The 21,061-nt window shown below is 39.6% G+C and overlaps 1 protein-coding gene across 2 annotated transcripts in view; it reads left to right on the top strand.

The window, feature by feature from the left end:
• Window positions 1–15,009, top strand: part of unc5db (unc-5 netrin receptor Db) — a 265,211-nt gene extending 250,202 nt beyond the window's left edge. For both annotated transcript variants that reach the window (XM_032515156.1, XM_032515155.1), the window contains 3 exons: window positions 5,520–5,684; window positions 7,835–8,013; window positions 10,004–15,009. In XM_032515156.1, coding sequence (XP_032371047.1) covers window positions 5,520–5,684; window positions 7,835–8,013; window positions 10,004–10,277 — 618 coding nt within the window. In that variant the 3' untranslated portion in view covers window positions 10,278–15,009. The remainder of the gene's footprint in view (window positions 1–5,519; window positions 5,685–7,834; window positions 8,014–10,003) is intronic.
• Window positions 15,010–21,061: the final 6,052 nt, after the last annotated feature.

Raw genomic sequence — 21,061 nt, 5'->3', positions numbered from 1 at the left:
TTTATTTGAGCAACCTGATTGTAAGGATTTACAATATTCCAGCCTGAAAGTAACATATGCATGGACTAGTTTTACAGCATCGTTTTGAGACAGGAAGTTCCTAATTTTGGCTATGTTTTGAAGATGAAAAAAGAATGTTATTGAGGTTTGTTTTAGAAGGGCGTTAAAGGATATATCCTGATCAAAAATAACTCCTAGGTGTCTGAACAGTAGTGCTGGAGGCCAGGGCAATACCATCCAGATTAGCTATATCTTTGGATAATGAGATTCAGAGGTGTTTAGGCCCAGCACAATAACTTCAGTTTTGTCTGAGTTTCACATCAAAACATTGCATGTCTGGCTCCGTCTGAGATCCATCAAATAAATAGTACTTAAACCAGCTTAGTGGGAGACTTAGCTTCAATGCCAACTAAGTGTTCCAGTCTTTGTAACAGGATGGTATGGTCAATAGTGTTGAATGCAGCCCTAAGATCTAGTAAGACAAGTACAGAGGAGTCCTTTGTCTTCAGCAGTTAGAAGGTCATTAGTAATTTTCACCAGTGCCATCTCTGTGCTATAATGCATTCTATATCCTGACTGAAAGTCCTCAAATAGACTATTGCTTCTTAGAAAATCACATAACTGATTAGCGATTACCTTCTCAAGGATCTTGGAGAGAAAGGGTAGATTAGAAATACTGTAGGTCTATAGTTGGCTAAGTTTAAATAAATAAAAGTTTTATCTTTTATTGTGAATGCCACTATTCATTACACCCCAACCGGCCCCATCAGACACCGCCTACCAAGAGCCTGGGTCTGTCTGTCTGTCTATCTGTCTGTCTGTTTCTTTCTAAAAAGGAGTTTTTCCTCGCCACTGTCACACTAAATGCTTGCTCTGGGGGGAGTAACTAGAATTGTTGGGTCCTTGTAAATTAAAGTGTGTTCTAGACCTACTTTATCTGTAAAGTGTCTTGAGATAACTCTTGTTATGAATTGATATTATAAATAAAATTGAACTGAACTAAAATGTAACATTGAAAAATCTGTGTTCGACTTAGAGTCTGTTGGGATGCATCTCCAAACGCAGAAACAAAGTTCAGTTACACAGTTTAGACACATGAAAAGATCCGTATTTTGCCGTTATCCAAAGTCATCCACAGCAATCAGTAGATCAACAAAAAGGGTCACAGTGTATCCAGCAAGGCCTACGCGCGGTGAACGAGGCTTCTCCACTTCGCTGTTTAAAGTGGAATTAAACGTATAAAAGTCCAAATCTAAACGAAACGCGCAATCAATCAGTAAGCTGACAGAAAATGTGTACATATGTGGCATTTTTATTTATTTCAACGTTGGCACGGCAAGATGTCCAGATTAGTGCAACAGCAATTTTTGTTCTTTGCGTCCTGCATATTGTTGAGTTTTAAAAAGTTAAAATGTTTGAAGGAGCCAGGTTAGAAAATTATGCATACATCTGTCCCCATTTCCCCCCTCTTTTTAACATATGGAAAGGGGTTTCCTGCTATGCAACAAAAGGTGGTCTTCTGTCTCCTGTCCCCTGTGGTCTGAGTCTAGGCTAAAACAATACAATGTTGATTGGACTGTTTGATGTTAGTTTCACATTTACACAACAGAAGCATTTGCTCTGCAACCAAAAGCGACCCCCAAAGGTGCAGAAGGCAGGTTCTGATTGGACGACAAAGATGCACTCGACCTGCTGTCATGACAACAACGGACCAATGAGAAAGGATTTAAAAGCACCAGGTGAAAAAGAACCGCCCCAAGGTGCAGAGGATAAAACTGTGTGACTTAGGAATTTTCAGGACTGCTTTCACATGACTCCATCAGGGGAAGCGTGGATCAGTCCGCTGTCAGCTGCAGTGTTATTGTGTTTGTTTGTGTCTGATTGTCTTTGTCTTATCATCTTCATCACTGCTGTTGCATTAAACCTTTTCTTAATTCTCAATTTGACCTTCAGCCTCCTTTTCCTCAGAGATCCGAACTAACGCGATGTTAGTTATGGATTTCTAACAATATGCATTGACAGTAGTCCAATGTGAGAGCCAGAGCCCTGAAAAAATATGTTTTTACTATATTTATATGAAATTAGATGTGTTACCTAACACTATTTAGTCAATTTGTGTTATTTAAAATATCTATGAAATATCTGGTCATGCCAGACGTAATTATTCCACTCATTTTTGAATCAATGCAATTACCCGTTTCAGCCACCATAAGGGGCAATGCCCCCCCAAAAAAAATCTGCATATGAGCTCCGTCCAGAGTGGGATGAATGCTGTCTCTCCTAATTAGAACAGGCTTTCCCCAGAAATCACTTCAGTTATTTAGATTGCCCACATAATTAGCTGGACACCACCTTGACAACCAGCGGTGGAAGGATGACATGCGGCTGTACAGCTGATCAGGTTTGGCAAGGGGTCCAGAGAAAACTACTCAGTCCAACATTGTCTTTGCATATATATGCACAAAGTGACTCAACATTAATTTTAGTGATCTCCGATTTGCAGAATCTGGTATCATGGCCCACATCAGCTATGGAAAATTATTTTGATTCCATGGTGTGGAGCCATGCCTCACACTCACTAAGCCTTGCCTCCAGGGCAGTGAATAAACTACATTTATTACATGTATCTTTATCATTAAAGGAGGGAGAGGAATAGCTAAACATCCGACAAACAGAGCAAGGCTGTGTCTCTTTCTGCATACTTCCGTCATTAAGCTGCTAATGTGCACTGACCACTTGCTGCCGTAGTGCCCACCTACGCAGGTTAGTATTGTCCCTAAAGCAACACTTATGTGGAAACACTTCCCGGAAATGACGAGCGGTCAGCTCAGCTCACTGCCTCTCAAAATCTGACAAAAATCTATTAAATTGACCTTTGTCAATCAAAAAAGCAGACAGATTTAGCATCTCCATGGCCTATTTCTCGCTTAAAATGTTTTCAGAAACACGATGATGAACTATTTTTGTAAAATACGAGATCGTATTCTGAATGAGCAACCATTATGCTCGTTGTGAAATCCGGGAGAAGCCAGACCCACGTGGCGCGTTCATGCAATCATCCCTGGTCCCTCCCCTTTCCTCTTTGTAGTCAAGATGGCACAGGTTTTGTGCACGTAGTGTCCATCCTTCCACACTGAATGTTCTGACTGTTTTTAGGGTTTCATCCAGCTACTTTCAGTGCACTTCATTCATTAATTCATACAGTCATTCATATTTATTAAACAGGAAAGTTAAAAAATAACATGACATTACAATATAAACGGGCCAATTTAAAAACTGCAGGTTCCTGTTCTGCCGAAACATAAAACATTGAATGTGGTTACAGCACGTCGGGACAAACATTTGTACAGGACATCAATATGGACTAGACAGATTTGGACAACTAAAACAACAATACAGTTTTGGCACATAAGGACAGAGAAATTTATACAAGACATCAGCCTGGACAAACAAACAAGCCTTGGACAGTACATGAGAATGAATGTGTGCAAGTGTAACTGGAAGGAGCTGTTTGTACACCTTTTTGAAATACAGTCCCTGACAAAAGTCTTGTCGCTTATCTATTTTATAGAAACACCTGCTATTAACCTGACTTTTAATTAATTAATTGGTGTAAGAAATAGCTCATATGAAAAGCTAAAACCCTCCCAAATGATGTTCAATGCACTGAAATAAATTAGTTTCACTAAAAAAAGATTTATTATTTAAACAAGACAGAAAGGTCAAATTTTGGCAAGACAAAAGTTTTGTTGCCTATACATAAATTGAACAAATTTACTACAAATACTAAAATATGTCAGCAAATTAAATAGTGGTGCTGTGAGATTCAAATTTAATATCTTGTATGACTTCCATGAGCTTGAAGGACTGCATCCATGCGGTTTGGCAAGGATTCAAACAATGTATTGATGAAGTCATCAGGAATAGCTAGGAAAGCAGTCTTGCATGCCTCCCAGAGTTCATCAATATTCTTTGGTTTGGTCTTCCATGCTTCCTCTTTCATCCTACCCCACATATGCTCAATGATGTTCATGTCTGGTGACTGGGCTGGCCAATCCTGGAGCATCTTGATCTTCTTCGCCTTGAGGAACTTTGAAGTGGAGATGGAAGTATGCGATGGAGCACCATCCGTCTGGAGAATTTGGCCTTTCTTGGATCCATACGGGCTCCAGTAGGTCTCCTGCAATATTTGCGGCAACTGTGGTGTAATTCAACAGAGGATTCATCTGAAAAATCCACTTTCTTCCACTTCTCCAGCGTCCATCCTTTTAGCAGGCTGTGGGCCTTGGCAAATGCCACACGGTTTTTCAATTGTCTTTTGTTTAGTGCTGGCTTCTGGGCACTGATTCGACCATGGAGGCCATTTCGAGACAGAATCCGACAAACCGTTCTGGTTGACACAGGGACTTCAGGGGACCAGGTCTGGTGGAGCTCTGCTGCAGTGGAAAATGGGCTGGCCTTGGATTTTCGAGCCAACAAACGGTCCTCTCGAGCAGTTGTCTTGCGGGGTCTGCCTGACCCGGGCTTGTCAAAAACATCTCCAGTGTCTTCAAATGTTTTTTTAATCCTCTGTACTTGACGCTGAGACACATTGAAGGTATCTGCCACATCAGCAGTGGATCTGGTCTTCAGCCTCTTGATAATCAAAACTTTAGTCTCAGGGTGAATCTTAGGCATGTTTGCAGAGGTCTAGTTGCAGTTGATGTGAAGGTCTAGTGTACTGGGGTTGTTTTTATACACACCTGAGACCTGATTGATCCATTATTAGTCACAGGTGAAGCTCATATGACAAGGCGACAACACTTATGTCTTTGCAAAAATTGACTCAATGGGCTTTACCAAGCTGTGAATATTAGAATACTTTTTGACAGTTTCTTTTTGCACTGAAACATTATTACAAAAGCTGTTGGGATTAAAATGAGCCATTTCTTGTAAAAAATCTTGATTAGAAATATATTGCAGCGGCACTTCAGGTCAATTTGTACACAAGCGACAAGACTTTTGTCAGGGACTGTATGTGATGGATGATAGTGTTCTGATGTGATGCAGGATGTCATTCCAAATCTTGGTGTATTTATAGATAAAAGATTTCTGACCAAAGTTGTTTTTATATGGATGAACTGGAACAAGTGCCTGTGAGACTGACCTAGTGAGGCGTCCTGGTCTCATGTGTGTCGGAAGAAGTGTAGCAAGGGCTGGTAAGATGGCAATTTGAATCTGAAAATAAAAAGCAATTGCGTGGCTATTTTTGAAGTTTTGGTAAGTCAAAGCATTAAAACGTGCAAGTGCAATGACCCGTAACTGTAAACATCAGCATGCATAAATACATCAAGCCATGGAATTATTGAGACTTCAACGCCAACTCTTATCTTTTATCTTGCTGGGTGTAAGTGGCTGTGCATGTGCCAGCGTGGTCACATGTAGAACAGGGAGCTGAGTCATCTCATTTAGAGCATATGTTAACACTGCTGTGTACCGTGTTATGTTTCAGATGTCCCTCTTTTTTTCTGCCTCCTCAGGAGTTTTCTTTCCCCCAAGTGTGGTGCAGCAACCAACAGCCCCTGCACTGTGCCTTTTCTCTGGAGAGATACAGCCCTGCCACCACCCAGCTCTCCTGCAAAATCAGCGTGCGCCAGGTCAAAGGCCAGGAGCAGATTCTGCAGGTCTACACAGCTGTAGCCGAGGTGAGGCTCTTGAGCTGCGGGGGGATGTTTCACTTTCTCGCTCAACCTTTATGTAACCTTCCTGGAGTGTGTCCACTGACAGCAGGGCCAACTCTCCTGAGCTTGCACTGTGTAATAATAGAGCGAGGACACTTACTCTTACATTCTTACTTTCTTTTTTTCTTCACAGATTTTTGCTAAACACAGACAACAAAAATCCAGCTGTTCACCACATTACCTGCACATATTTTCTAACCTTTATTCACCCAGGTTCCAGCAAACACCATGTATCACATTCACATTCACATGCATTTAGACACCTGGGAGCTGCCCAGTCTAACAGCAGTCTTCTGTCAGCTGCTGAGCAGCTCCAGTGGAGCAGCTAGGAGTTAGAAATCCTCACTCAAGAGCACCTTGACAGTAGTTGTTAAGCCAGAAGAGTGTTACTCATTGATTTTACCCTACTGCTTTTTCACAACCAGTCACAAACATACTTGTCCTACCTCAAGGCCACAACACTATTTAAACTTATTGTATTGCAGTCAGACGCAGGTGAAATATTATTTGCAATTACTTTTTATGGTTTTACCTTCATGATTAGTTAGGGCTTGACAGATAGGAGGAAGAAATAAAAGTGTTTATAGGAGCTGTGAGTAGATTTCAAATCATCACCAAACACACACACACACACACACACACACACACATATAGAGTACAGTAAACCGGCATGACCATTTTGGGAGAGGGTCTATACTTAGTTTCTATCACAGCACAAATTGTAACTAAATTTCTAGAAAATTGGCTAAAGAAAATGTAAATGAATCTGGGTTTCTGTTAAACATTAGAAGTTGGTTTATTACAATAAACATTAAACAGTTGGTGGCATTATTCCTACATTTGGGTGTCATTGAATCATTCATCGGTGAAGAAAAGGAAACAAATAGACGATTACAAGAGCTCCAGTCAAACCACAAGCAATGAAACCTTATGGAAATATGACATTATATGACTGATGGAAATATGACATATATATGTGTATGTATATATATATGTGTGTGTATATATATATATATATATATATATATATATATATATATATATATATATATACTATACTGTATACAAATAATCAAGTTCAAACTAATTTAAAATGGCATGTCATTTATTTGAATTACAACACAACCCACATACAGTAACCTAAACTAGAAATTTTCCACTTATGATCCAAAATGCTTCCTCACATTACTTCTCAGATGCTATCCATTCAGCAAGGTCTGCAGTAAGCTAGGCTAATAATAATGATTATTTGGTTAATTATAATTATTCTAAGAACAGTTATTTTCTTTTTAAACTAATACTTTTTAATAGAGAGGCACCAATTGACCGACAGGTCAGACTGACATAGGCCAATTTTATGCCGGTCAAATGCACTCGGGTGGCGCATGTTTAACATCGCAACATCAGCATCACACGTGTACAGTACACGCACCGCCGCTCCATCAGCTGTTTATGAAATGTCAGAAAAGCTCTGCAGAGCAGTCTGCTCTACTGATCTCAGGCAAACGGTCAACTGCTCTCTCTCCCCTCTGAGGCTGAACAACTACACAGATATATGATCTGATCCAAATCGTACCATACCTATCATTATTGTGTTATTATGCAGATAAACCTAGTAACCCCCACCCACAAAAAATTAAATCTTTTGAATGTGACATTTTGCATGCAGATGAGCCAGATGTCACACTGTTACATACAACACTGTCATTGTGTTTGTTTTTCCTAATGACTTAATTTTCAAAAACAAAAATAGACATTTTTGACTGAACACAGCCTCTGGTGACAGAAGGAACACACTCCAAACATTTAAAACCACATTATAAGCCCACATGGTGGAGCGTTTGATCATCAAAAGATAGATTTGGGGAGGTGTATTGCTTTAATTCTTCTTAGAAATGCCTGCACTAGCCACGCTACTAGCGGCTTCCAGATGTCTTTTCCTTTGTGGTATTTTTTGCACTGACATTTTGAAATGTTAAACATACCTGTCTGAGTTGCCCTGACCCAGGAAACCCCATTCATCTGGCTCCCCAAGCTGGTAAAACGAGCACAAAGCAACATTTGTAAATCCTACCTGACCCTGGTCTGATTCTAGTCTGTTTCTGTTCTTCCAGACTGAAAAGGAGTCAGTTCCAGTTTGTATGCAGACAGACTGCACCATCACATCCCAGACGGGGCCCAAAGCCTTTAAAATCCCTTTGTCCATCCGCCAGAGGATCTGTGCCACCTTTGACACTGCCAACGCCAAGGGCAAGGACTGGCAACTCTTAGCCCAGCAGCTCCACTTAGATAGGTGAGCTTATGATGTGCACCCTCTCTGAGAGTATGACCTGTGCATCCTTTTCTTTGTAATGGTCTCACTGTGAACACACGCTGACGAAAAAGATAACTTGCTGTGAGTGTTGTTCACCTCATATATCTGGCTTTATATTCAGCTACCTTTTGTTCTTCATCTTCTCTCTCAGAAGTAGGAGGCAGGACTCGTATTTAATCACTTAAGCACATAAAGGATTGTGTTATCTGTTAAGTGCTGTGGCTTATGTGCATTGTGGTTTTGAACTTATTACACAATTTCTTTTGATATTAATCATGTAACATGTAATTATTAAATGGAAATATGCAATTATAATAAGACCATCCTAATCTTTACTCCATCCAGTTGTCGTCTTCGGTTGCTTTGATCTTTTGGCAGCTATAATCTCCTGTTAAGTGCATGATTCATGAAACTCTGGTATCTAAGAGTCCTTTGGGATTCCAAATTATCCAGATAAGCTTTCCTCTCCAAGTTGGGTTGCTTTCAACTGAGCCTGATGTGACCAATGCCGCTTATGTTGCTTTTTTCTTTCATAGCAGCAAGGTACGGCAGTGAAACACTGCCCCCAACTGGATTCAATGCTACATAATACAACAAGGCCTCTTTTCTCATTTTGTCAGCACCCATTATTTAAATTCAAACCACTGGACCGTGTTTGCCAGTAATTACTTATCATTTGTGATGGTACTACTTTCTTTATATTTTTGATTATCTTAAAAGGTCTTAAGAAACCTTTTGTTTCCTACATGAAGAACCAGATGTTTTTTGTTTAAAGCACCAAGGCAATTTATGTTAAATTAATTTTCAGTTACAGATAGTTACAGATATTTTATGATAAGCAAGTTAAGGGGACCCAAAGACCCATTTGGATTTCGTTTAGTTAGTGGTTAATAGTTGATTTATGGATTCATAGTGAGTATAATAATGTGGATACCTGTTCTTTATAGAGTGCTATTTCTAATTAGGTATACATTCCAATTGATATTATTTTAATAACATGTTTTCCATTTTGCACAGGATAATAGAGCCATTGTACAAAATACAGCATGAGGGTCTTGGTTATTCGACACATAGGACCTCCCAAAAGCCTAAAAAACTGATGTTTGTGGTCTTAAACACCAAATATTGTGCATTTTTGCAGTAGTTGAAATGTTTAATAATTTAATCGGTAATAAAACAAATTGTAGTAGCATGTACAGAATACAATTGTAATCGGGATACTTAAAAATCAAATGGATAAGAAAATTTAGTTTTTTACTGAAATATAAGTCATTATCCCCCACATATGATGTCAAAACCTTTTTTTTATAATTTGCCAACACAGCTAATCCAAATCACTGAGATGTTGATTCACACAAGACTAATATTATCTCATGACCTCTGTGTTTGGCAAAATATGGCATGTAATTTGCGGTGGCATTTTTATTTAATGGCAGGATTAAGATCATAGACAACCTCTGCAATTATTACAGAATAGGCTGCTAGAGTTCCCCAAGTAAATACTGGTGCTGTGCAAAAAAGGGCTTTTGACTCAATCCTACACTCCTGCTTACTACTCACTAAAGCACCAAGTGTGTATTAATCCATGGCTAAACATAGTTCAATTAATAAGTCCTTCATGTTTAAGTAATGTTTGCTAAACCTACAGTGCCCAGCTGTTTAAGGAAATAACTTTTTAAATGGGATTTGTTTTAAACAAAGAAACAAATCTGTTATCCTTTACGGTGCACAGTTTTAAAACTACTGGCATATTTGCTATGCATCACAATCACGCTCAACACATTCTGAAAGGAAATTAGAACAATGACAATTATTTACCTAATCAGTTTGACTTGTGTCGTTTACAAGATAGATAATTAGCAAGGATAACCCATATCTGAAAACAACATTAAACATGTTGTCAGTGTTCTGTCCCTGAGAGTGCCCTCTTCCTGTGCAGTTCATTAATCCTTTGTGTGCTCCTCTACAGAAACCTGGGTTATTTTGCAAAGCAGCGGAGTCCATCAGCAGTCATACTGAGCCTGTGGGAGGCTCGCCACCAGGACACTGCTGACCTTGACTCTCTAGCCAGCGCCCTCGAGCAGATTGGCAAGATCCACTACAAAAGCTCCCCCAAGGACCAGGATGAGCCTCAGTCTGACTGCAATCACATACAAGCGGGCAGTGTGTGTGGAACGGCCAGAGTAACAAATCAGGAATCAGGATTATACAGAATGAAAGAAAAGAGAGGGAGTGAAAATTGACAAACTAAGGCCTATCTGTGTGTACACACACAGCCAGTGATGGACAACACACACTGTGGCGGTGTGCTGGAAGGTCATGAGGTTGTGAGTAGACAGTGCGAGCAGTCAACATGCCAACCAATTTCAACAGAAGGAGGTGAACCGGTACCTGCTGTGGATCCACCCCTCTCTTTTAAGAATCTGTCTGAGGATGGACCATAAATCGTGTTCTGCCTCTCCACTCACATCACATCTTAAGTTATTTTTAATTTCTTTGTTGTTTTAAGTTAAAATATCTCTGTGTCCATTCCTTTTCCAACTCACAGGGTGAGTGGGGTAGTTCCTGAACTTTTGTGCAGACCATTTTTCTGAATTTGTGTGAAAAGAGATAGGAGCTCCTTTTTTCCATTCTGCCTCCCCGCCTTTTACCAGTGGTCCACACGGCAGCTGGACGTATTTGCATAGAGGTTCTTCTATGCAAATAGGGTGATACAATTGTGGCAACATTTTAATTTTATCTATTTGTTCCTCCACACCACATCCTTGTGTTGATGAATGAATGACTACTTAGAAGCCACCTTTTTGATGTTCAATATTATATTTTTAAAAGAAGGCTTAAATGTTTTGATTGTGAACTTTCAAAGCCAAGTATCTTGAAATGCCCTCATTTTCATATCTTATAGGAAGTTTAGCACCAGTATTATATCATTTATACAAAAGTTGTAAAGGAACCCCCGCACACTGTCTAACTTGCAAAAAGAAATGTAATAGCTGGCAACATTTCGGTTCTTAATTATCCTCAGGCCAAATGCCAGTCAGAGTGTAACGTCTTATGTGTTATAAGAAGAAAAAAAACACGACTGTGGCGTTATGTGGCAGAGTGAGATTTGAAACCGTTGCACAGGAACAGGGAGCACATCGTTGCGTCTTATCATCCAATTCCCACCAATAATACCCGTCACACAGACCTCATATCATTTCCTGACACACCCGACTGCCACCGCCACTACCTAACCCCCAAAACACATGTAGACACAAGTATTGACATTTCATGGTTACAGAGGTCATGTGCACATGGACTGGGAGTTTACATAAAACAAAAAAGGAATACTGATTAGACAGCATTACTTTTTTCAGTAACGAGTAATCTAATTGATTACTCTTCCCATCTTAATAACGCTGTTACCGTTACTGCCAAAAAAATGTGGTAGACCTCCGAGCCAAAAGGCAAAGATTTTTTTTTTTACTGTTCTTCCTTGGTTAGTGGGCAGTGCACAAGACAAGCGCATTAATCCTGACGATTGGCTGAAATTGAGTAAAGTTTCATGGTAAGTCAGTCAGAGGTAGAGTTGGGCGGGTGTTCAAAAACACGCATAGTCGGACACACAACGAACCACACAAGCAAGTCAATCAACAAGAGACTGGTATGCCAAGCCCAAATGAGGGGCAATACATTTTAAAAGTTCCAAAACATCTATGGTGTCATTTGCATTGATCCATATATAAACATAATATCTACATACATGGTATTTGATTGGAGGTTAGTCTCACTTTCTCTTGTGTACATTGTTTCTATTAATAATGTACTGTATTAAGTGTCCATTTCATTATAATATTCAGATTTATCATAAACAAATTTAATATACACATGTATTTTATGTTCCGTCAAAGAGGGGTGGAGGTGGGGTCACATTTGAGCATTTAAAATGTACTGCAACAGTAACATAATAGTTACTTTCTGAAGTAACGAGTAACTAATTTAGTAACTAACTTAGTTTTGAAGAAATAACTAGTAACTGTAACTAATTACTTTTTAAAAGTAACTTGCCCAACACTGTTACTGATGGTGTCAGTGTCATAGATACAACATGCAGTTGCATATCTGTTTAAATCATACTAATCCCATACCATACTGAGGCGATACCTGGGCAAAATCCTCAAAAATAATGGTAGATTTGCTGACCTATATTACTGCATGATTTTTGAAGTTGAATCATTATAAATGAAGAGGCCACCGAGATGAAATGTAACACTCTCCCTAATTTTGTTATTGTACCCAACTGAAGCAGTCAGAGCTTTAGCCAGTGTTTTAAGGGCACTCATACTCATTAAGGTAATAATTTGTGGAACTAAAAACTGATAAAATTATACACCAGTTTAAATCAATACATGAAGACTTATAATTCACATTTGTTTTCATCATTTTACAATAAAAATATATTACGCCTTCATGCTGCAGAGGTTTACAACATTTACCTCAAGTCACAGTGGGTATCTGCCTTTATTCTACCACAGAGACCCATGCTGCAAAATAAGGCCAACTAAATTACACAAGAACACATTATCTTACTTACCCCAAGTGATATTTGCACAGTGTTGTCTGCCTCATCCTTCTTTCTGACTCTACCTTAAGTGAATGGAACGTCATTTGTGGTGCTCACAGTATTGAAAGATTACATTTATCAACATTGACAACAACATATCATTCCAGAAACAATTTCCTGGTTACACTTGAAAATTCACAGAACATACTGTGTTTATATGGACTGCCCCACAATTGAAATTTCATTCACCTCCATTGTACTTGGGTGGAGGCAGAAATATTCTTGGCAGATATCTGATCACATGGACAAATAAAAAAAGTATATTCCAGTTGTCTCTAAATAGTGACTCATTAATTTATACATTGCGTTGCACAGACAGGTGTGGAGTTGTAGAGACTGGTTATAATCGTTCACTGAGTGACAGCAGGATGGAATATTTCTGAGTTCTATACACACACTGAGTCACAGGCTAGCCTCATTTGTGATCCCAGCACTTTGTATTTTTCTTTGTGACATGAACACAACATTGCTCAATTTCTTTACATGTCTCTCTGCCAGAAATAAGACATTGTTTGTGTGGGGTAAAACCATCATTCAACACAGACTCCATTTAGCTGCTATAACCAGCACATCAGACTTAACGCACGTCCAGAGAAGAAGACCAACGAAACGAAAGGACACAGGTGATTATGATGGATTTAAATGTTGGTTTTGCCACAACAAAACATTTTGACATTTCAGACGTACGGAGTGCTGAGGAAACAAATTGGGTTACATGTACACATCTGTGTTGGTACAGTATGACTTGAAGCCAAATAGAGCACTTTTTTAAATTAAGGTATACTTTATCACTTGGTGTAAACACCTTAAAGGTTGGCTACTTATTGCTCTTGTGAATCATTAAAACTAAAACTAACTAATTTTGTATAATGCCATTTTATTGACATACTGTTTCACTTGGACACCTCCTTAAGTAAACATAAGAAAAAAAACATGCCACCCCCTAGTTTGATTCAGTACAGCAATGACTCAAACAGCTTCATTCACTTATCATCAAGGGGAGTTTTTTTTAAAAACAATAACCATTAGTGAACCTTGTGGTTTGAGTCTTATGACCTTTCTCACCAGTTACTATATTCAATAAATAACATCACAGTAGCAGTAACCATGTAAAACAGAGGAATGTGGTACAAATGAAAAATTTAAAGCATATGCTTGGAGCTGCTTTTTCTCTTGAACAATCTAGTTGATTTGGTTGTGGCACCCAGTTGAGTCAGTCTTTGCTTTTACCCAGTCCTTAGTCTGTTGTGCCACCAAATCCCACATTGTCTCCAATCTTAATGCTGATACCCTCAACTGTATTAAGAGTTAAAAGCAGAAAGCTACAAGGAAATTTTGGGATCTTTAGCACAATACTGGATACTATAACAAAATAAGGGACAAATTTTTCATCTGGAAATTGGTTCCTTTAACCATGACTGAATACATCACTTGCGTTATGTACTTTGTATATATATTTTTTAAATGTCCGTCATCAGGTACAACGCGTTCTTATGAACGGGTTAGTATAATATCATTAAGCAAACGCATGCACAATAATTTATTCTCCAAAAATATTTTAAAGGGGTAGAGAAGCCAGTCATATCTCCCCCCCCCCCCCCCCCCCCACACACGCTGAGCTTCTTTCTTTCTTCTTTATTTCTTATCAAATTTTATTCATCTTTTATGTCATTTAAGCTGGCAAGTGAAGAATGTGATCTCCATATTATTGTTCCTTTAATTGTGTAACTATTCATTCCTGCAAGTAAAGTTTCAAGAATGGAAATGTTTGTTTTTGTAACGCTATACTATGGCTAAAGTTGCATCAAGAGCATCCTGTCTGTGCAGACTCAGCAATCACCCTCATTCTGGTTGTGTTTCAGCTATGTCCACTCTCATAAACATGTTGAAATTCTGGTTGTTTTTTCAAAGTGAGCTCACACACACACAAATGTATTCTCACTATGTATAATGCTTTGGTGTAAGGCTAATCTTGAGATAAAAAGTTCACTGTTTGCGTCCATGACTTTCTGTCAGCTGAGTTGGTCCCATGCTATTTTTTTGCTTTACACATGGCCTTTGGCTTCATATCACTATTCTTGTGCCTTGTTTAACTACTGTAAATGGTAAATGTTTTAAAGTACAGATGCAGATGAAAAAAATAACAATCACACTGACATACAGTATATGTAAAGGTATTAGTTGAAAACGTATTTAAGATTATAATATCAAATTGGCTGCAGAGCTTTTCTAGTGCTGAACATCATGGTAATGCCAGGGCAGCTTTGTGGTATATTGTATCTATACTTATGGACATTTTGGATGTTTTCTGTACAGTAGAATTTGCAAATGTATATGCAGCCTTTTGGAAATAAATGTACAGTTGAAGACTATCTTTTCCAAACGCTGATAATTTTACATCAGGCAGTGCAACTATCTATTAATTAATTTTCAATGATTGACAGCTCGGTCAGAGATTCAGGTGTGTCATGCTTGCAGCGGCTAATGCCTTGAACCTCTAGCCTCATGCAGGGATTAGGAGCTGGCTACAAAGGTCTAGTAAACTCACATCTTTACCACACATCTTTTTTCAGTTCAGCTTTAATGTTGGCTTGAAAAACACCACACCGCATCCCTACTTAGATTGAGTTAAAGGAGAAACCGTTTCACCGTGGTTTGTTCATTTAGATTATAGCACTCTAAAACTGGGGTTATATCTTTAAACGTAAGTGGACACAAAAGCCCTTGCGACATCCTGATATTACTGCAAACAAAATGATCTTCTTTGCATAAGCTCACTGGTTTACCTGAATGTATGAGTAATGCAACAGTAATGCTGGTACTGTAGGTCTGTCTTACTAGATTTTTGGAAGCACAATAGAAAAATTTCAAAAACAGTGACAACATACCAAATAACGCATAGATTAAAAATTGAAAAGACTTGCGGGACGTGATTCCTGGGCGCAGGGACACGATCCGTCTCTTTTTTTTTTTTTTTTTTTTTTTTTTTTTTTTTTTTTTTTTTCTTTTTTTTGTCCAACTTTCTTTATTGCATTTCACAGCTTGACACACATCAATCATTAGTACAATGAAAACACAGTAATCATATAGCAAAAAAAAAAGAAGTTCAAGCTGATTTCTCCCAGAACCCAGCCCACCCCAAACGAACCCCGTCCGGGTCCAAACACAAGACAAACAACCTGCTGGGATCTAGTCCCTGTAGCAGTTTCTAGTAACACGACATACACACATCTCCATTCACACACATTCAAAAGGAAGCAGGAAATAAAAAAAAAAAAAAAAAAAAAAAAAAAAAAAAGAATACTGATACTGAGTGAAGAAATGAATATGTACCCAAGAATACATGTTAAGTTAAACAGGTATGAAAAAAAAAAAAAAAAAAAATTAGAAGACGAAGAATACATAGCGGTTAAAAAACAAAAGAATTGGATAGGATATCAGTGAGAAGGCCTACAGATAATTTAATTTTCTTCTGAATCAGGTAGCAAGGTCATGGTACCCACAACAAATAGGAAAGGTCCCCAAACCTCCATAAATTTACTGGTGGAACCCTTAAGTGAAAACCTGAGTTTTTCCAGCTTCAGGTTGTAAAGAACTTCTCTGACCCAATAGTCATAAGAAGGGGGGACGTTTAGTTTCCATCTAAGTAAAATAAGTCTTCGGGCCAAAAGGGTAGTGAAGGCTAGGGCTTGTTTCAAAGAGCGCGAAAGGTCCGGGTCTGGAGGGATGCCAAATATAGCCGATAGCGGATTGGGGAGAATTGTCTGATCATATGCTTGACTTAGTGTTTTAAAAATGTTGTCCCAATACCCGATTAGTCTTGGGCAAGCCCAAAACATGTGGGTATGGTTAGCTGGCGACTGTCCGCACCTATTGCAAATGTCGCTAACTGATGGGTAAATCTTTGCTAATTTTGCGTTTGTATAATGCACTTTATAGAATATTTTGCACTGTATTAAAACATGCCGGGCACAGATCGAGGACTTGTGAATTAAATTCTTGGCAGCCTCCCACTGCTCCTCCTCCACCCCAGTACCCAACTCCCCCTCCCATGCTGTTTTAACAAAGGTTTCAAACCTTGAGGTGTTATTAGTATTAATAGAATTACATACGAATGAAATAAATTTTTTCCGGTGTGGGTCTAATTGTAGAAGAGTATCCAAAAATGTTTCAGGGGGTCGATTAGGAAAGTGTGGAAACACTTTTTTAACATAATCCCTGGCCTGAAAGAAACGAAAGAGATGAGAATTGGGCAGTTGGAATTTGGACGAGAGTTCAGCAAAGGAAGAAAAGGTATTACCGTTATAAAGATCCTTTACAGTCCTGAGCCCTCCGTCGTGCCACAAGTTAAAAACTAAATCAGTGACTGAAGGCATGAAGTTACAATTTTTAGCTAAAGGAGTTTGTATTGAGGGTCCATGCAGGCCAAACTGTTTCCTGAATTGGACCCAAATCCTTAATGTGGCTTTAACTATGGGATTATTCTCTATCAGGGAGAGGGGAAGGGGGAGCTGAGAGCAAAGCAGAGAGGACAACGAATAACGGCTAGATGCCCTTCATCTGCCCCCAGGCGGGTGAAGCCTCGCATCACCCCCCCCAATATGTATTTTTTATTACCCCCCGATATTGTCTGAAGTTGGAAGGCAAGTCCACCCCCCAAAATTTGGGGGACGAAAGAATGATTTCGAAGTCGGGAGGTTTTTTAAAGCCTGGGAATTGGGATATTTCTTATCCAAACTTGTCAAAAAGGTTTTCGTAAAATTGGGAAATATGCGGAAAAAGGTAAAAAATTTTGGGGTAAAATTTCCATCTTAACCGGGTTCACCCGCCCCCACAAGTTGGTATGGCCCCACCGTCGAATCTTTCTCCATTTCTCAAAAGCGGGGAAAAATCATTTTCCCATAAAAGTGGCATAGAAGAAAAAATAAAATACCCCCTAAGAAAACAAAAACCCTGTCTACCCCATTAAAGGTAAAATTGGAGCGAGGGGGTTTTTTTCCAAAGGTTCGGGGAAAAATTTTGGTTTTTCTGGTAGGTTGAAACCCAGAGAGTTGCCATACTGTTCTAGAAGTTATGACCTGGGAAAGGATGCATGGGATCGGAATTTAAAATAGCAATCACCCCGCAAAAAGGGTACCTTTTGGGCCACACCAGACTCGGGAACCCTTAAAGCCTTCCCCAGCCGCCCCCGTTGCCAAGGCTTCGAAATAGAAAACCCCAAGGGAGACAAGGGCATCCCTCCCTAGTCCCCCTTCCCTAAGGAAAGGGGGGAAGAAAAACCCGTGTCCTTTGTTTTTTTTGAGCCAGGGGCCGGTAACAGTTTAAACCCAAGGAAAAATTTGTTATCAAAACCAAATTTTTCCCCAAATTTTCATAAAAAAACCCCCTTAACCCGATCAAAAGCTTTCTCGGGCATCGGGATACAATTATTTCGGTATAAGATGCCGGGGTATGAAAAAATTTTAAAAGCTCGGGTTTAGGAATGTTTGTCGCCCAGTCAAAAACCCTGCTGTTTAAAGAATAATGGGGACCCGCTGGAGGGGGTCGAAAGAATTTAGAAAACTTCAAATTAATTGGGAGGAAATGGTCTTAGCTACTACACAGAAAGGGGTTTATCTTCAAAGGAAAAAACATTGTAGCCCCCGTAACGTGCATTTTGGGGGTTTTTGAAAGGCCTCTTATACACTCCGTTTAAAATTTGGCGCCAAAAAAATCCCCCCTTAGCCCTTTAAAAATTCTGAGGTGAAACCATCCCGGGGGGGAATTTGCCCCAAACTTTTAAAAATTAAAAGACTTTCACCCCCTTATAGTAAAAGGCCCCCCCAACCCCCCCCCCTTTTTCATTAAAACCCTTGGGAAAATTGATACATTAGTGTATCATTGAAAGGAAGGGCTAGGGGAAATTAAAGTTTTGATAAAAGACGCAATTTCTTTATTTTTGGGGTCAAAAAAAATCTCCCCCCTAGCTGATTAAAAGATGATTTTTGGGGTTGCTTTAGCTCGCCTTTTTGGGTGCAAAAACTTCCCTGCCTGTCCCCCGTTTAAAGAAGCGCTGCCTTTTCTGGTTTTGGAAAAAGCATTTTGTTTGTGTCAATTGAAAAAGGTTTGAAATTTTTACGTTTTTAAAGGCAGGATCCGGGTTGTTTAATATCTGAGTCCACCTCTTTAAATTTGGTTTAGTAACCCTTGGTGTAATGTACCCCTTCCTTGAAATTAGAAGTAAAACTAAAGATGACCCTATTTGCTTTTTAGGCTTTCCCCAAGGGGGCTTCTCGATATATCAGTGGCCTTAAAACAAGTAAGGAAAGCTGATTCTTAAAAATTTTTTTAGTCCCCCCTGAAAACATATAGAAATTAAATTCCAAAAAATTTAAAAAGAATTGACAGTGTATCCCCAAAATCTAGGGATGGGGATGGTCAATATGGCTATAGCGTGATAATCAAGGCTTTTTCTTTAAAAGCAGTCTGTATCAACAAAAGGGAAAAAAACTATGCGTGTAGGTTGGTGGACTGGGGAAAAGGGAAAAAGTTTTAAAATGTGGGTTCCCCGTCTCCCCGGATCACAGTCCCAAATCAGTTTGTAAACATTTAAAAATTTTGCGCATTAGATTGAAATGGTTTTGTTGGGATTGTCCAAAGGGCTCCGGGGTCTTTAAAGTTCCCCTAAGATTAATATAAAATTTCAAATCACATAGCGAAAAGAGTCAGACACAAAGGTGTTGCATCCCAATTTGACCTGACGCGGCAAAATTGGGCCCGAGGTTTTTAATTTTCAGAAAATTAGAACGGCCTCCGTGTCCGCTATTATTTTGGTTTTTCAAACAAAAATTTTACAAAAATATGGCCGTTCCCGGCCCCTTTTTGAATCAGGTGAAAAAAATTTGGGCCAAACCACTTTCTTTTAAGTCGATTATTCTCTATTACGAGGGTGTTTTTGTAAAAAGAATATGTCCCTTTAAGTTGTTTCAAAAAGCCATGACCTTACCTCTTTGTAGCATTTTCCGACCTTACTTCCACGAAAAAACCCTTAAATTATACTGGCTGGTCATTTATGTTCCACGAGAGTTATATGTTGCGTAAGGCAGTCCAATTTTTCTGAGCGGGACTGAAATTGGATATTGTTGGCCCCAACGTAAAGAAGGAAACAAAAAAAAAAAAAAAAAAACCCCCTCCCCAAAATCCATACCACGAGCAACACCAGCATTTTAATCAGCCCCCCATTAAGCAAGAACAAACATTTAAGTTCCCTTGCACCCGGGGGTTTCTATTTCCCGCGAGATTCCCCATCTTGGCACTTTCCCTCCTCCCAAAAATTAGAATGGGCCCTTTTCAGAAGGTAACCAGCTCAAAACAGAGAGCCACAAATTCAACCAACGTAACTGCAGAGGAACTTCTGAAAAAACTCCATAACCGAGTAATCTCAAAATAATCGGCTAAAACACCTCAAGATAGATATGCTGGCTCTAAATAAGCAGCCTATTGGTCATACAGACTGGCGTTACAGCCAGTGTAAATACAAGTAAACAGGTCCAGGGCTTATTTCAATTAAACAAAACCTTGGTACAGTTCACCATTATTCCACTAACGGGCCAGCGGTAGGTGGATGACAAGAGCCAATATAGCGCTTGGCGTCCTCAGGTGAAGCCAGGAACTTTCGAATCCCATTCTCGGTCATGATGGATAGTTTGGCTGGGTAGCGCAAAGCGGGCTTGAGTCCTCGATCATAGAGTTCCTTCATGATCCCGCGGTAAGCTGAGCGCTGTTGTAAAACCTCTGGACAGTAATCTTCAAAAATGTGGAACGGGGTACCTTTGTACTTCAACTTGCCTCGTAACTCTCTGGCTTTGCGTGTAACGAGTTTTCCCCGATCAGATAGTTGTGGAAACACACAGATTACGGCTCTGGGTTTCTCACCAGGGCCCGTTTTCGCCGTTAGCACCCGGTGTGCTCGTCCAGCTCAGGAGCCTTTTTCAATACATCTTCCCCGAAGACCTCCAGCAGCAGCTGAGAAAAAAACGTTGTCGGATGCGATCCTTCTAGGCCTTCAGGAAGTCCCACCAACCTAGCGTTGTTGCGGCGGCTCCTACTTTCCAAGTCAATTAGCTTAGCTTTCAGCCTGTTGTTCTCTCCGGTCACTGTAGCTAGCTCAGCCTGAATTGCCTGTATGTCATCGCTCATGGTAGTGGCCGCACTTTCTAGTGATGAAATTCGCTGGTGGTGGGTAGTAATGGTGGATTCAAAGTGCTCCAGTTTCGATTCCAGTTTAGTAAACGCCGCATTGAACTCCGCTGAGAGGGATTTCTTATGTTCGGCTAGCGTAGCCGTTAGCACAGCCATGATGTTCCCCTCATCTTTCTTCTGCTCTTCTTTCTTTGTTCTGCTGGTCATCGTGTAGCTAACTGATCAGGGTTCCAATGTAAC

The sequence above is a fragment of the Etheostoma spectabile genome, chromosome 5, assembly GCF_008692095.1.
Source record: "Etheostoma spectabile isolate EspeVRDwgs_2016 chromosome 5, UIUC_Espe_1.0, whole genome shotgun sequence".
NCBI classification, from domain to species: domain Eukaryota; kingdom Metazoa; phylum Chordata; class Actinopteri; order Perciformes; family Percidae; genus Etheostoma; species Etheostoma spectabile.
This window is presented reverse-complemented; position numbering and strand designations above follow the sequence as displayed.